This window comes from Trichomonas vaginalis, chromosome I, assembly GCF_026262505.1.
Source record: "Trichomonas vaginalis G3 chromosome I, whole genome shotgun sequence".
NCBI classification, from domain to species: domain Eukaryota; phylum Parabasalia; order Trichomonadida; family Trichomonadidae; genus Trichomonas; species Trichomonas vaginalis.
This window is the reverse complement of record NC_067203.1, coordinates 15,262,549-15,279,352: the sequence shown is the minus strand read 5'-3', so window position 1 is coordinate 15,279,352 and position 16,804 is coordinate 15,262,549. Positions and strand designations below refer to the sequence as shown.

The 16,804-nt window shown below is 29.4% G+C and overlaps 7 protein-coding genes and 2 pseudogenes across 9 annotated transcripts, besides 1 other annotated feature; 2 read left to right on the top strand and 7 right to left on the bottom strand.

Moving 5' to 3' along the window:
• Nucleotides 1–11,257: part of a mobile genetic element that runs on past the window's edge.
• Nucleotides 359–1,345, top strand: TVAGG3_0990530 (keratin-associated protein family; the record flags this gene model as incomplete). The annotated part of the gene is made up of 1 exon (XM_001296241.1): nt 359–1,345. One exon carries the CDS (start codon nt 359–361, stop codon nt 1,343–1,345), a length of 987 nt encoding a protein of 328 aa, XP_001296242.1.
• Nucleotides 1,755–3,732, top strand: TVAGG3_0990520 (annotated as a pseudogene). The gene has a single exon. A coding segment is annotated over exon 1 (1,978 nt).
• On the bottom strand, nt 4,931–5,362 carry TVAGG3_0990510 (uncharacterized protein; the record flags this gene model as incomplete). The annotated part of the gene is made up of 1 exon (XM_051254137.1): nt 4,931–5,362. The coding sequence occupies one exon, from the start codon at nt 5,360–5,362 to the stop codon at nt 4,931–4,933; it is 432 nt and encodes a 143-aa protein (XP_051079711.1).
• Nucleotides 6,523–7,095, bottom strand: TVAGG3_0990500 (DNA/RNA polymerase superfamily; the record flags this gene model as incomplete). The annotated part of the gene is made up of 1 exon (XM_051254136.1): nt 6,523–7,095. The coding sequence occupies one exon, from the start codon at nt 7,093–7,095 to the stop codon at nt 6,523–6,525; it is 573 nt and encodes a 190-aa protein (XP_051079710.1).
• Nucleotides 8,403–9,806, bottom strand: TVAGG3_0990490 (annotated as a pseudogene). The gene has a single exon. A coding segment is annotated over exon 1 (1,404 nt).
• TVAGG3_0990480 (uncharacterized protein) lies at nt 10,747–11,174 on the bottom strand (the record flags this gene model as incomplete). The annotated part of the gene is made up of 1 exon (XM_051254135.1): nt 10,747–11,174. A coding segment is annotated over one exon (428 nt), but the record flags the coding sequence as incomplete, so codon positions are not given.
• A 353-nt stretch (nt 11,258–11,610) lies between the features above and the next one.
• On the bottom strand, nt 11,611–13,797 carry TVAGG3_0990460 (ribonuclease inhibitor domain-containing protein; the record flags this gene model as incomplete). Its single annotated transcript, XM_001325799.1, has 1 exon — nt 12,541–13,797. The coding sequence occupies one exon, from the start codon at nt 13,795–13,797 to the stop codon at nt 12,541–12,543; it is 1,257 nt and encodes a 418-aa protein (XP_001325834.1).
• A 247-nt stretch (nt 13,798–14,044) lies between these two features.
• On the bottom strand, nt 14,045–15,403 carry TVAGG3_0990450 (galactose-binding domain-like family; the record flags this gene model as incomplete). The annotated part of the gene is made up of 1 exon (XM_001325798.1): nt 14,045–15,403. The coding sequence occupies one exon, from the start codon at nt 15,401–15,403 to the stop codon at nt 14,045–14,047; it is 1,359 nt and encodes a 452-aa protein (XP_001325833.1).
• Nucleotides 15,404–15,519: 116 nt separating this feature from the next.
• TVAGG3_0990440 (peptidase S8/S53 domain domain-containing protein) lies at nt 15,520–16,417 on the bottom strand (the record flags this gene model as incomplete). Its single annotated transcript, XM_001325797.2, has 1 exon — nt 15,520–16,392. The coding sequence occupies one exon, from the start codon at nt 16,390–16,392 to the stop codon at nt 15,520–15,522; it is 873 nt and encodes a 290-aa protein (XP_001325832.1).
• Nucleotides 16,418–16,804: the final 387 nt, after the last annotated feature.

Sequence of the window (16,804 nt, the reverse complement as noted above, 5' to 3'; positions counted from 1 at the left end):
AGTGACCATGTATTTATTTTATACAGCTGGAGTGCTTTATTATTTTAAAACAAATGATTTTAAAAACTATGAATCATTTACTCCATCTGTTTTGAATCCTGATACACGAGAGCCAATCATTAATCCAATAATTTTATATGTTGAATATAATAACGGTAAATTTATGGGAATGATAACGGTTGGAGATGATTTTTACCCTTGTTATTCATTCGATTGTATCCAATGGTTCAAATGTAATTTAAATCAAGATGCTAAATTTAAATATTCAAATAATCCTATTAGATGCGTTAATAATAAATGGGTACTAATTTATGAAGTCAGTCAAATTTTCATTAGTGAGGATGGGATAAATTATTATATGTTTAGTATGATGTCATCAGATTTGGAAATTGATTATACAAGTAAGTGGTATTACATTAACAACATGTATTTTATCCTACAGAATGATAAAATTTATAGATCATCTTCAATACCACAAGGTCAATTTGAACAAATTTTTCAAGCTGATGGAGACATTGAAGCTTTATGTTATGGATCAAATGTTTATGTTCTCGTTTCAGGTGAAATGGTCTATTCATATCCTGTAAGTTATAACAGACATATTTATTTATCACAGGATTTATCAAATTGGGAATTGGTTTATTCATTCACTCCAAAATTTACTCGAAATTATAGATTTACTAATTTATTTTATATTGATGGGTATTTCATCGCTTTAGGATGTGGTGATTTAGTAAATATCAGTAGTGATGGAAGAAACTGGTCTGAAATCACAAAATTTCAAGATGTTAGAAAAGCAATTTTCAAAAATAATACGTTAATATTGATAACAAGACCAGTTTTAAATACTCACCCAAATTCAATATTATATAATAAATTCAATATTCATAATGGATTAAATACAATTCTTGAGATGATTTACCCCATTGGTTCTATTTATACGTCAATGAACTCAACAAATCCAGCAACAGTTCTGGGTTTCGGTACGTGGAAGCAGATTGTAGATAAATTCTTATACTGTGCTAACTCTTCAAAGCAAACAGGAGGTTCGAAGAAAATTACTGAAGCAAACCTTCCACCGCACACTCATACAGGAACTACAAACACAACAGGTAATCATTCACATTCAATAACAAAAAGAGGTTATAGAAATCTTGCAGCAGGTTCGGATAGACAGGGAATGGATAGATATGATATTTCAAGCGACCCAGTAGATTCAAGCGCAGGTATTTTCTGTGGAACCACAGGAAATCATTCACACACTTTCACAACAAATCCAACAGGCTCGGGTAAAGATTACATGCCACCATTTGTGACTGTATTCGCATGGTACCGCGTTCATTGAATGAACTAAATATATTTTATGTCTGTAATTAATTAGGTAATGAAGTAATGGATGAACTACAGAAATAAATGTTTACGTTAATGTTTACGTTAATGTTTTCAGGTCATTCAATAATTAATTATTTTTGAAGAACTGAAGGTGTCACTATGTCACCATGTGTCACCAGGTCATTTAACTTCTCTGAAAAAATGAGACAACATGACATTTTGACAACAACACAGGAGGAAGGTAGTTATGACTTATTTTTGAAGAACTGAAGGTGTCACCAGGTCACCATGTGTCACCAGGTCATTTAACTTCTCTGAAAAAATGAGACAACATGACATTTAGACAACATTTACGAAAATTTGATGCAGTCCAAAAATAAAGTTAGTTTTAAAATTATTTTTATTTTTTTATTCCTATATAAATGACAGCAACAAACAACAACAGCAACAACTATATCGTTTCTGATGAACAAGTTATTGATTCATTAGCTGAGGAATTAGTTGTGGCAGAAACTAAAACCCTCAACGAAAGAATTGGTGAAAACAAGATTGATTTACATAACTACCTCAAACATGATGGAGGAAGAGGAAGGAAAACTGGTACAGCTTTATTAGTAAATAAAATTTCAAATTTAACGATTATAGATGTTGATATCAATAAATCATACAATGATGAACTTAAAGAAACAGTTAGAAAAGACATTTTATCAAAACTTTCGGATAAAGATGTTATCGTTAAAACCGCATCAGGAGGTCTTCACATTTATTGCAACACTAATTTCTTCTATTCAACCTCGAACAGAATGATTAAATGTTATTCTTGCAATGATTATGATATTGACATAATGACTTCTATGAATGATTCAAAGCGTTCATTAGTAGTTATGGCTGATTCAAGAGTTCGCAAGAATGCAACAGAACCAATCAATACATACTCATTCATTCGTGGAAGTTACGATTCAACATTAACCAGAACAGTAAACGATATATTAAATGATTTGAATATTAAGGTAAGAGTTGAACAGAAGAACGAAGAAATAAAGAATATCATGAATGAAAACAAAGATGTAAACATTGACGATAAACTAGCTCAAAGCATAGTTGATGGCATCAGTGATTTTGAAGTACATAATGACGGTGGAAACATGAATTTAGAAAAAGAAGTTACATTATTCACACTGTTTCAAGCTATTAATTCGTTACCTAATCATTTAATTAATGAAGCATATGATAACGTTTATAACTTCTGCAGTTTAACAGAAAATGCAAAAAGTAATTTTGAAAAAGCACGTAGTAGATATGCACATTTAATGACTTCTCCATTTGTTTTAGTGAAGATTCTAAAACTATATCAAAAGGAATATTATGATGAATACGTTTTGCCTTTATTACGTAAGCCAAAAATAACATTTGATATCAAACTTGATGACTCGTTTTTGATAACAGATATTAGACGTAAAGCTGAAAATCATCAGTATAAAAACAGTTCTGAAGTAATTGAGGATTTATCACGTGTAATCCGTTTTGTAGATTGTGGAAATAAATATTTCATTCAGAAAGATTACAACATACACGACAAAATGAATCAAATATCATTCGTTCTTCAATCAAACATGAAAGAGTCACTCAAAATGATTAAATTATTTAAAGAAGAAGGTAAAACCATAACAGCATGGGACGTACTATTAAATCAATTATCCTCATTAACCGTTAAGGGTGTTTGCTTTAAATCTGATTCCCCCGATGTTTTCTCAACGTTTCAGGGTTATAAATACAACATTCTCGAAAAAGTAGATTACTCAAAAATTGAGATGTTTATGAATTTCATTAAAGAAGCCATTTGTGATAATAACGATGAAGTGTATAAATACCTTCTCGGCTGGATTGCATCAATGATTCAACATCCTGGAATCAGAATGAAACAGCAATTATTTTGAAAGGACTTCAGGGAACAGGTAAAAACAGATTTACAGACATTATTTCTGAACTTCTCGCAGGTTATTCATGTAAAAACATTACTGAAATAAGTGAGCTAACGGGTAATTTCAACTCAGTAGTTGAAAATAAAATGTTCTTGTACTTAATGAACTCAAGAATGTTGGTGAAGACAGACTCGCAAACTTCAACGCTTTGAAATCAATTATAACGGATAATGAGATTAGAATTAATGAAAAGAATCAACCAGAAGAACTGCTCAGAACGTTGCAAACTTCATTTTCGTAACTAATAACGTTTACCCTGTCAAAATTGAAGTTGGAGACAGAAGATACGTAGTTTTAAGAGTAATGGTAAATTCAAGGGTCAATTTGATTACTTCAAGAATTTAATGGATTCATGCACAAAGGAATTTTATGATAACCTTTTAACATATTTATGCAATATGACCTTTCATCATTTAATGTACGAATCATACCGATGACTGAAGCCAAACAAGATTTAATAGAATTATCAACAAATCCTTTAGATGTATGGATAAATACACATTATGATGAATTATGTGCAGGTATGATATGTAAAAATGCTCTATTCTGCAAACCATCAGACATGAAAGACAAGAATTTCCAAATGAGCATTAAGGATAAATGTGATAGGAAACAGAGAAGAATAGACGATAAACAAACATGGTGTTATTTTTGAAAGAAGAAATGAAAGGATTATATAAACAGGTTGAACCAAACGATAATGAGATTCATTTACTGACGATGAAATACCTGTAAATGAAGCTTATAAAGTATGATTGGAATTTATTTTTGCATTAATCCTCCTGTGTTGTCAAAATGTCATGTTGTCTCATTTTGTCGAGAAGTTAATGACTGTGACATGGGACATGTGACACCTTCAGTTATTCAAAAATAAGTCATAACTACCTTCCTCCTTGATTTGTCAAAATGTCATGTTGTCTCATTTTTTCAGAGAAGTTAAATACCTGGTACACATGGTGACATAGTGACACCTTCAGTTCTTCAAAAATAATTCATAACTGCCTTCCTCCTGTGTTGTCAAAATGTCATGAGTTAAATTACCTGGTGACCTGGTGACACCTTCAGTTCTTCAAAAATAAGTCATAACTACCTTCCTCCTGTGTTGTTGTCAAAATGTCATGTTGTCACAAACTTTAGAACGGCATAATTTAAATTTTTATTTTTATCATAAATGAATACCCCACAAGCTCAAAATTTACCACGAATCATAACAAGGGAGGAAATGATAAAAATGATGCAAGAACATGTTAAAAATAACAAACCACTAAAATTGAGAAAATGTGGTTATGCAGTAATGATGGAAAGAGAGATGTTGTCGAAGAGGAATAAAAATTAAATTTGGATTGAGTTTAAAAATTCATCTTTATTAAATTCATCTCTTCCAATCAATTTATTTATTCTATTAAATTCTTTTATTTTTGCTTCACTCAGTTTAAGGATTGAACGGTAAGTTTCTAATTTTTCGATTATTTCTTTATCATTTTCAACCCCACCACATTGCGACTTCTTTTTGTAATAGCATATTTTTGATTTAATTCTGTTTAGTTTCTTTTTATATTCATTGTCTGGACTCTTGACTGCTTTGTTGTCACTCATTTCTTACGAAATAAAAAAAATTAAATATTATTTAAATATAATGGAGTAATAAAATAAATCGGAATTTCTATTAATTTATTGTCAACTTCAACTAATGCATTGCCGTTAATATATCTAACAAATTCAGCTATTGTGTCAAATCTTCGTCTTCTTTTTGTCATTGATTTATCAGTTTTTCCATAATCGAGATGAATTAAAACTTTATTTCCTTGTTTAAAATTCATGAGCCCCGAATTAATTTGTTCACGTTTAACATCATTTAACTTTTCCATTTGCTTTCTAATATATTCCCATTCTTTTGAAATATCATTTTTCATTTCCACTGGTTTCATGTTTATAGTTCTATGCCATGTATTATTGTAATAATATACTAACTGTTGTATGATGGAGTCATGATTTCCATCCCAGTATATCTGACCGTTAACCCCTAACGCATCTCTAAGAGTTCTCATTACCGCATCAACTATTTTATTATGAAACGTATATGGAGAGGATGAAAAGTAAAAATTAATTTGTGGGAAATAATGAGCCATAGCTGCCTGAAATCCTTTATCACCATCACCCCTTATATTATCTACTCTTTCATGATCTAGTAAGTATTGTATAGCTCTTCTTGTTTCCTGTTCTGTTTTCCCTTTCACCGGAATGCAATATAAATATCTAGTGTTAATGTTAATGGCAAATAAATAAGTAACGTTTCCTTTTGAATATTCCAGATGATCATTTCGTATGAATATGGATATGGAGCAAATGAAGGTCGACTAAATTTTTCCTTTAATGGTTGAATTTTTGGGTCAATTGGTTTATTTAATATTTGAAATCCTTTTTAAAATCTTTTTGCTTCTTAAATGTTTGAAATGGATATAATAAAGTGAATGATGAAGGATTAACTGAAGGAGGAGGTACTACTGTTGGAGGTTTTGGTGTTGTAAGTGGTTTAATTTTATCTGCTTTGATTTTGGAATTCATTCCTCCTTTCATTAATTCTGGATGTATTCTATTCATTTGTTTTAAATATGCTGTATATAAAGGTTTGATATACTTTCCCGCTTCGAGTTTATGTTGAAGGATGAATTCCAAAAGTTGATCTTCATTTAAAAGTCGGGCTGAATATGGTTTAACTAATGAATCATAAATTAAAGCTTGTGCATCATTTATGGTCTGAAGGACCTGGGTGTTTTGTTCCTTTGGCTTTGGTTTTTGTGGCTCGGGATTATATAATTATATAATCATCAATATCTTCTTCTGTTAATACTTTATTTTTGAAATCTTTCAACTGTTTAAGTTGTGATTTACTTTTTCCCTTTGTATATTCATTATTTTTAATTTTGTCTTTAATTTTAGAAATTATTTTATCATGATATTTCAAAATTTCATTTTTATAATATGGATAATAATATTCCATATCATCACCCGTTATATTTTTATTATGTTTTTGGAGATATGCTTTTAAATCATAATAATCAAGAAAATTTTGATTAAATACTAAATCATCAATTAAATTTTTTAAATCTGTGTTATCCATTTATATAAAAATAAAATAAATGTTTTAAGGGTGCCCACCTCTTTGTCTCTTCTGTGGTATTTCATTAAAAATAAAAAATAAATTGTATTAAATAAATGGCATACAACATCCATTTTCACAACATACAGCCTTAGTGTGTGCTCCTGTTAATGCAGTCTTACCGATTGTTAAGCGAGTCATTGACCCGTTTTTAAGTTGTAAATTAATATTCTGACCATCAAATATCACTTTATCATTTATTATATCCAAATAATTTTTAGGTGTTAATTGTTTATTTTGTCGTAAACTAACACCTTTCATTTTTTGTGCAATCTTTTTAAAATCACTTCCATCAATTGAACCGTTGAATGATGTATAACACTTAGGACATAAAGCAACCATGTTATCACCTTGTTTCTCAATTGCTAAACCCAATAACTTCTTCTCATGTGCTTTTTCTTCAGCTTTATTCTTTAATTTAGGTTTAAATTTCTCATCAAAACAGAAGAAATCAAAAGGTGCGAATTTGAAAATGTTTTTATCATAAAATTGTTTATCGGTAACAATTGCTTGAAATGCTTGAGTGTTAGGAAGATTTGGATCGCCAGCGATTGCCCAATAAGATGAATCAGTATCACCTTCAATGAAATGAAAACGATTAACATTCATGCATTTATACATAAAATCATAAATGAAAACCAAATACCAGTATTTAGCATTATCTAAAGTGAAGAATGCCTCTTGTAAACATGTATCACATCTATAAAATCTATCTTTAAGCATCACTTGATATGTATCTTCACCTATTTCTCTTATGTTTTTAAACTTATTTGACATACATGCAACGCGTGCCTTCTGTGCATTCATTATTTTAGTCTTTGCGTAATTTTGTGTATTCATTGCATCGTAACCATATGATCCATTAAGTGAAATCTTGCAAAATAAACTTTTTCCTTTATTTCCTTCTAATTCAGCCTTTTGTCTTTCGTTCATAAATTCGTTCGCAAATTCATTAAAACAAGTGTTTTTAGTAAATGTTAAAATTGATTGAATGTCATCAATGATAAAATGAAATCTGTCGATTAGATACCAAAGATAATAAGAAGAAAATGGTTGATATTGGTTGTGTGTTGATGCTAACTGAGTTAATTTTCTGTTTCTGGTCAACTGGTAGATTGTTTGATTTCATGTAATTATACATAAAACTACCAATTGTTTTTTCATCTGTGATAATATCTAAGTTTCTTATTATCGGTAAAAAGTTTATGTAATCATTAATGTATTTTTCATCAATGTGACCCTTTACTTCAGCCACGAATAAAGTATTTTTCTTTCTAATAATTCCCAGTGCTTTTGCTTTCTTTGTTGCTGTATCACAAATGATAACACCATTCAATCTTCCCGGCATATACATTTTATGGTCAGTATATTGAATGAAATCATGAGGATTAGATGAAAATGATGAAGGATATAATGAATTAAAGTCAACTCCAACGAAATGAGTCATAATGTTGGTGGTGTCCTCATTTGATACAGTTTTAGTTTCTGGACTATATGAAAGTTTATTAATGTGCGTGATTCCTTTAAGATTAACACGATGTTGAACATTTGATAGACCACCAGTAATTCCATTACGGAGAATGTGATAAGCTTCAACTGAATCTAAAGTCATTGGTAAATTATTTTTTAATGCATAATTTCTTAAATTGATTCTTAAACGTTGAACATCTTCATCTTTATTTGATTTTACGACATTGCAATAACAACACATTAACTGACAATTTTCTTTGGTATGTGGTTTTTCATTATCGATTCTATCTAATGTTGGTTTATTTGCATATGTAAACGCTTTACCACACATTTTGCATTTAGATGAAAGGATTAAATCGTGATAGTATTGAAAATCATCCATTGAAACATTATTTTTAGTATCTCTTTCTGCTTTTTCATCTTGTTTCTTATATGATTCAATTTTATATTTCCAATACTTTTTCGTTAATTCAAAACTTGATTCTATCTCTTCCTCAGGATATTTTTCATTAGGATTAAAGTCTTTATATGCTAAAGCGTAACGAATCATTGATGCATTCGATGATAAAGAAAGATTATGAAGCATGTCAATTTTATAAACAAATGTTTCTTCGATAATTTTATCAATTGGGTCAATCATAATTTCAACATCTTTATTGCAATAATGAATAAAATATTCTAATCTATTCTTAAAATTTTTAGCATCATTGAGATATATTTGATAATCACTATCTGATATAGTTTCTTGAGTTAATGCTGAATAAAATGAATCTTGAGTGAATGGTTCCTCTTTATATAATTCTTCTTCGTAATTTTCCCACGTGATGAATTGATAAGGGAAAAAGGATTTAACACGTGATTTATTGTTTCCGAAATCTTGAGTGAATTGGTCTAATGTCCCACCCGCTATATAATTTCTGATGTCAATAAATCTCAATTCATATGGAACGTTTGTTTTCTTTACAATGATTTGCTTAAATTGTGAAGATGAACCCAGCATTGATTTTATTTTCCATTTTGCAGTGTTTAAATCACGAAGAATTAAATTTAAATCAAACTTTCCCGAATTAAAACCTATGATATTCACTTTATTGAATTCCTCATCTAGAAGTTCTTTAAATACTTCCTTCTGTTTTTCATTTAATGTATGAGACTTCAATAATTCATCATATTGTTCAATATTTGATTTAGCAACTAATGAACAGGTTGAAAATAAAAACTCAATCCAATCAGAAATAAAAGAATCACTTGAAGTTAAGCAAAAATTCCTCGTATATGTTTTATCACGGTCTACGACCTCGCCGCTTTGCGGCTTTATTTTGACAGTTGATGATACCATGAATGGTTTTAAGTAAGCGTTCAAAGTTGCACACCAGAAAGTTGTAATTCTTCTTTAGTCTCTAATGTTTCAAAGTCAAAAGTAATATAATATCTTGTCGGTTGATAATATTCCTGCAAATTATGAGCTAATAACCACTGATATATCTTCTGTTTCGTAATATGTGGTGTATATGGTTGTTGTGTGTTTTGCAATTGAACGTCTTGAATTAATCTTCCATTATTTTCTTTACATTTCTCACAATGTTTTAAAAATCTTCTTTGGTTTTTCCTTTCTGGATCATCACGGATAGAATATACTTCTTCTTTGCAAAAGGGGCAAACTTTATATCCTGTGAGTGCTTCAACGTCTGTAATTCTGTCAGCGTGAAGTTTTCCACATGGACTTTGTGTTAATAAAATATTTATGTTTCAAATTCTGGATCTATCATTATTGATTCCACTAATGGAAAGTCTACCTTGTTAATGTCTACGTCTTCTGGTTGAGGGTCACAATAATAAAAATCAATATTAACATTTAACATTCTCGCTAATCTCTCACTTTCTGATGAAATGTCAAATCCTTCATATGCATCTATGCTTCATTTAAATAACTTCTACGAGTTTTAGGATTAACACCATCAGGAATGTTATAGAAGCGTTTAAATAACCTTCTACCTTCTGCTCTTATTTGATTATCATTCATTTTTGCTGTTCCATTTTTGTTCATTTATGTAAGAATAAAAATTAAAAAAAAAATAAAAATAAAGTTTATTTTTTTAAAGTCCGAGACTCAGAGAGTCCAGGGTTAAAGTCCATAAAATGAATTAAGAACACATAAATTTTTATCATCTGCGACGTGACGAATACATTTTAATTTACTCAAGAATGCGTACCCTGATACATTAAATCTAATTCCTGTCTTATTTAATTTCACAACTTTGAAAAGGAATGTATGAATAGCTATAAAATGATGAGAAGATGTTTTATGGGTTGCTTCCATTTTTTCTGAAATAAATGAATAAATATAATGTTTATAAGTTTTCATATCTTTTATGTTCTTAATAACAAATGGTATAGACCTTTCCACTTCATCTTCCTTCGGTGCTGTTCTTTCATATGAAACATTATTGGTATCTTCAATAATGAAACCACAATCGCATAAAATTTTATAGGTTCCAATGGTTTCTTTTGATATTTTATCTAATAAATCAAAAACTTTATCAACACCTGTGCATTTATTTAAATAATAATTTGTGTAAATATCATGATCTTCTTTCTTAATCGTATTTGTTGCATATGTCACGTTTTTAAGAGCTTTTTTGAATTTCTCAGAATCGAGAGGGGTGAAAGTAGGATACAGGGTATTCTTCATTATCAATAAATTGTAACTTATGTTTACGAATAAATTTAGTACCTTCTTCTGAAAGTGTTTCGTCTATTTCACCATCTAATAAATTTTGTGTTGATTCTGAGACATAATTTTTATATCTTTCTTCATGAGATTTCTGTACTTCTGATTCTGAAGCTGGGATATTCATTAAACCCTCTACTTCATTTTCATTATATTTTTCAACTTCTCTTAATTCCTTAATTTTTTCATCTATTTCATCTCTTATTTTTTCCAGTCTTTCAATTTCATCATATTCATCATCTTTAATTCGTTCTTCATAATATTCAGGGAAAACATCAGGTTCTTTAGGTTTTTCTTCTTCAGATGTAGGATATAAGAAATTTATAACATCATCTTTATTCATTTTTCCATCATAATCTAAATCATTTAATAACTCGGCAAATTTTTGACAATTTCTTAAATAATATTTATTAACTTCATAACCCGCCTCCTCTAATATATCCTTTATTTCCTCGTTTGTGAATCCTAATTTTTTAACGTTGTTAGTTTTGACGCTCATTTCATACAAAATAAAAAAATAAAATAATAAACATAACTAAGTTTTAATTTTTCGTAAGACATGAATTTTTAAAGTTTATTTTTAAATTGAAGTTTAACCCATTCAGGATTTAAATGATGTTTAATTAATCGCGGAATATCTGACATCATCTATATATAGCTTCTTTTATAAAAGATAAAATAAATTATTTTAAAATTAATGTTAATTTTTTAATGTGTTTATTTTTAAAAAATTTTATTTTTTATTTCATTATGTATGGGTTGAGTGTAAATGTCTTACAATTTTGAAAATTTTTTAAATCTTGATTTATTCAAAAACGTAAGAATAAAAACCGTAAGAATCATACATTTTTTACTTCATATGTTAAAAAAAATGATACAAAATTGTTCAATAATGTATGAATTCTTACGTTTACAAAAAAAGTCACAAAACCCGTCATATATACTACTTTTTTAAAAAGTTGTCGATGCAAACTAACAGATGATAGAATAACTTAAAACACTTGCCATTAATATTATGGTAAATCTTAATTATAATGAATTATTTACCTCAATGCATTATTAAATTAATTATGACAATTAATGCTGAATTGTATCAATATAATTTAATAGAACCAGAGAAAATCGCGAGATTGGGATATATCATCAACATTCTCACTAAAAAAAAAAATCAAACACTATTTACATTCTATAACAACTTAAAAATAACATTCTCAACAATACATTCTGGATCTGATATATTGAAATTGAATGTCAATCTTTCCAGTTCTTGAAAATGGAATAGTCTGATTGATATTAATAGTTTTACCTTCTAATTTTTCTACGTTTATTGAACTTAGCATTATATGTTTCAGTTAGAATTTGAATTGTCTTGTGAGCTATGTATTTAATGACTTCATTTGTTGTTTCATCTGTGATTTTAGTTGTATTTCTAAAGTAAACTATCATTCTCTTTTCTCCAAAAAATTCTTTACATTCTTCTGATAAAATTGTTTCACTTGTAACATATAATTTACTTTTTTCTGGAAATACATTGGTTGGATGAAAATTATCAAGATTAAAATTACCTGGAATGTGAATATCCATTGGATTTGAAATACCAGAAAATACACTACTTCCAAATTTGATGGAATTAGGGTTGCTAAGAAATGTAATACTTTTTAGATTTAGACAATCCTTAAATACTTCTTGTCCAATATTTGAAACACTTCCTGGAATTGTAATTCTTGAAAATGATATACAATTTTTAAAGGCACCTTGTCCAATATTATTTACTTTCTGAGGAATTGAAATATATGTTAATGATTGACAATCATTAAATACAGAATAGCCAATATATGTTATTGATTCTGGAAGTGTAATACTTGTTAATAATCTGCAATAATATCTTTTATATCTTTTATGCTTCCTTTAATGATAAAGCTTTTCAATGATTCACAATCTTGAAATGCATTGACTCCGATTTGGAAAATATTTCCACTGATTGTTAAATTTGTTAATTTTGAACACCCAGAAAATGTATATTGACCAATTTTTGTAGCTTTTCCAAGAATTGTAACACATGTTAATGAAGTACAGCCTTGAAATGCATTATTTCCAATTTGGTTAATATCTCCTTTGATAGTTATATTTGTTAATGATTTGAAGTTGTAAAATGCATTACCATAAATATACAATACATTTCCATTAAATAAAATGTTTGTTAATGATTCGCAATTTGAGAAATAATCACTTGATATTGAATCTACATGTCCATTAAAAGTAATATTTGTCAATGATGTACAATACCAAAATGTTTTAGATCCAAGAGATGTTATATGTTCATGAAGTTCAATCGATGAAATATTTACACATTTATAAAAGCAATAACTATTAATCTTTGTAACATAACTAGCAACAATATATTCACCTGAATATGAAACACAAACTCTAAATAATGTTGAATTATCTGTTTCTTTATAAAATGATTTTGAATCACATTTACAAATTGTATTTTCTGGATCAACTGTTATATTTTCTAATGGACATTGATCAAAAGTTTCTGAAGAAATTGATGTTACGGATTTTGGAATAAAAATTGAAGAAAGTTTAGCTGAACTAAAGCCACCATAATATATTGTTTTTAATTTAGAATCAGGTGAAATATTAATGGTTGTTAAACAACTATTTTGAAATGCATTAGAACCAAGAGTAACTACAGAATCTGGTAAATCTATTAATGTTAGATTTTCAGTGTATTGAAAGCAATAACCTCCAATTTCTGAAATATTTGGAGGAAGTATAACTAATTTCAAGTATTTACAGTTAGAAAAGACATTTGAATTAAGTAATGTAAGTTGTTTGCATTCACTGAGATTTGCTGATTCAAGACTTGTGTAAGAAAAACTACTACTGCTAATACTGGTAATTTTACTATTATCTTCGAATTTAAGTGATGTAATTGAATCTTTACAATTCTTAAATGCATAATTTGGATAACTGCTATATATTTCAGTAACATCTTTAGGAATAAAAACTTCGCCACTTGAATCTGTTGTACAGCCAATAACAACTTGATTGTTACTATTCTCGCGATATTCGAGAGTGACAGTACTTGAGATAAAGACAATAAAGTAAAAATACATAATCAAAAAGAAATTTGACAAATATTTTAAAAATCCGAAATTTTACAAAATTATGCGATGATTCTATATACAAATAAAAATCAATTCAATTAAAATTTGAATGTTTCGGTTCCAAATTTGAGAGTTTATTGTAAAAAAAAGTTTCAAATAGAGAAAAATAGTAAAATGATAGTTATACTTTATAAAATAGAAATAAAATAAAAATAAAGTTAAAACGCGAAATATATAAAATACAATAAAAAAATTATTAAAGAAGAAGTTGATCGGATAAAGCAGATCTAACTTTGGGCATTTTCCGAGATCTGTAGAAGAAAAAGATTCCAATTGAGATAGAAACAGGAACGATAATAATAACAATAATGACAGAAATTCCTCCTGCTGTCTTGAAGAAGTTCTTACTGCTTGGTGTTGGCGTAATAGGAAGTTTTGTTATGACTCCGTTTGGAATTGGACAGAAATCATTCAGAGGAACTGCAAATTTAGAGTCTTGTGGAGTGTCATTCGATATCAAAATCGGAATTATATATGTTGAACAAGGGTCGTCATCTTCTGCGTTGCTAGGAACCATAGTAAGAACAGCATGAACAGTTTTCTTGATTCCTGGAACAAACTGGATAGTAGTTTTATCTATTGAATAAACAGCACGTGAATATTCAATGGTGTTCGTGTCCAAGTCGTACCATGAAATTAAATAATAGTCTGAGATTCCTGCTTGAACAAACTTCCGTCTGTTGTCAACGACAGTTACACTTTTGAATGTAGGTGTTGCAGGATTGCTGTTGAAATTCTCGTATGCAGAAGGAATCGTGAAACCAGAAACAGAATTTTTGTTTGTAATACGAACACGAACTGAAGAAACTTGTTCAAGTGTAAAAGATCGTGCTGATATATAGAATTCGCGTGTTCCTTCGTAGTAACATGGAATTCGCAAATTGTAATTTGGTTTATTAGGTGTATATTCTAATGTATGTGTATAGTTTGTTTCCGGATCAACAAGAGACATATATACTATGTTTTTGTGTCCGACGTCGTTCATAGAAAATGGATATTCTACACCACATTCTAATTCAGTTTGATTCATTTGAAGTTTGATATTGTCTACTTTTGATGTATATTCAAATGCCGAATGATGACCTTCGTGTTCATTCATACGTGGAAGACTTTCACATTCTGCCATGTACTCAATAGTAAGAACAGCACTTGTTATGTGGTTATTAGTATAGAATGAGCCATCAACAATTGTAACTTTCCAATCACAACCAACTTTTTCTCCGAAAAAGCATCGTGAAAGAAGATGAAGAGGTTCTGATGCATAGAAATCGGATTTGATGAATGTAGTACGGAATAATTTACTCGGTTTCATCAATTCGATTTTTGTTCCTGATGGACTTTCTAAGTAAATTCTTAATCGAGAAATGTCATGATTAGAAACATTGAACTTGAAAATAACATTCTCAACAAAACAATCTGGATCTGTTATATTGAAACTGAATGTTAATTCAATCTTTCCTGTCCTTGCGAAAGGAATTGTCTGATTGATATTAACTTTCCTTGATAATATAATTCTGTGTGTAGGTAATACATTGTTAGACCATGTAGAAGACATTTCAATGGCTGCTGAAGCGTTAATTCGACCAAAACCGTAATAAGGATTATATCTGTAACCGGCAGCGTTTTTGAACCACGAAGGATGATGTGGATCATTCTTTGTAGACGATAATGCTAAAATCCATAGAATATCTCTTGCGGATAATTTGGATTATTTTGAATCAATAAAGCTGCAACTCCCGCTGCAACGGAAGCTTCACAGAACCGAGAATAGTTGTTTTCTCCTGTTAAATTGTTGTATTTCGCTGAAGGAAAATCAGGATAAAAATCATCATTTGGAAGCCCTGTAGATGGAGCACAAACAACGGTCGCAAAGTCATGCTGATGGTTAGAACCAATTCCGCCTCTCACATCACATGCTGCAACTTGCAACACATGCGGATAATGTATAAATAAATGAGGCATATCACGTTGTGGACGAGTAGGAATACAATAACCTATACCGTGGTAGATTCTTCCTGTAACATACGTCCTTAGAAATGAGTCAATGAATTCTAGGTAGCGATAGTAAAAATAATGATGAGATGTAATCCATGGAAAGTTGCAAAAAGTGGATTGATCGACAATAATATCCTCTGTTGATATAGTTACTTTAAGTTTATCTAAGTAATTTTGAATGTTGACGTCTTTATTATTGGGAACTATAACAGAAAACGTACTTTCTGGCGCCACTCCTGCGTAATGTCCTTTTCCAAGACCTGCTGTTGCGATACTTACAGCTGAAGTGCCGAGAATTAAATCTGTTTCTTCCGCAATTGATACATTTCGATTTTTAGATTCGTAATTATATGACATGTTCTCATAATATCGATCTCCAAATGCCTCGTGTTTAGCGTTGCACCCAGGAATGTAAAATCGGATATGAATTCCTTTGCCTTTTATATTTTTATTCCAAACAGGCAAGACATCAATGTCTTCGTTTGGAATGCCATTGTTTGCACCTGTGTTTTTGATATAGAATGGGTATTCATCGTTTGATGAAATCATTCTAATCAAAAAAGGGAGAAAAAACATTACACAAGTGTCAAAAATTTTAAATCGAATCTGAAATACATCCACATATTTCCAAACGAATATACATTTCTTTTTTTCTAGGGAAAAAGATGGGTGAAATTTCAGATTATATTACGGTTATTGTATTGAGCTATCAATAATTGAAATAAAAATAATCGTTCAGCCATAACCAATTACAATAGATTGAGGCGTTATATTTAAAGAATCTGAAATGTGCCTTCTACTAGATGCCATTTCTTAATGAATTTTTATTCAAAAGCCTTTAGTTTTCAATAATACCCTTAATTTTCATTTTCATTTTGACGTTTGACCATGGCTATACTCTAAACATGCTTACCAATAGAATTAAAAACGATTTGCCTAAAAGATAATACATTTTATTTAT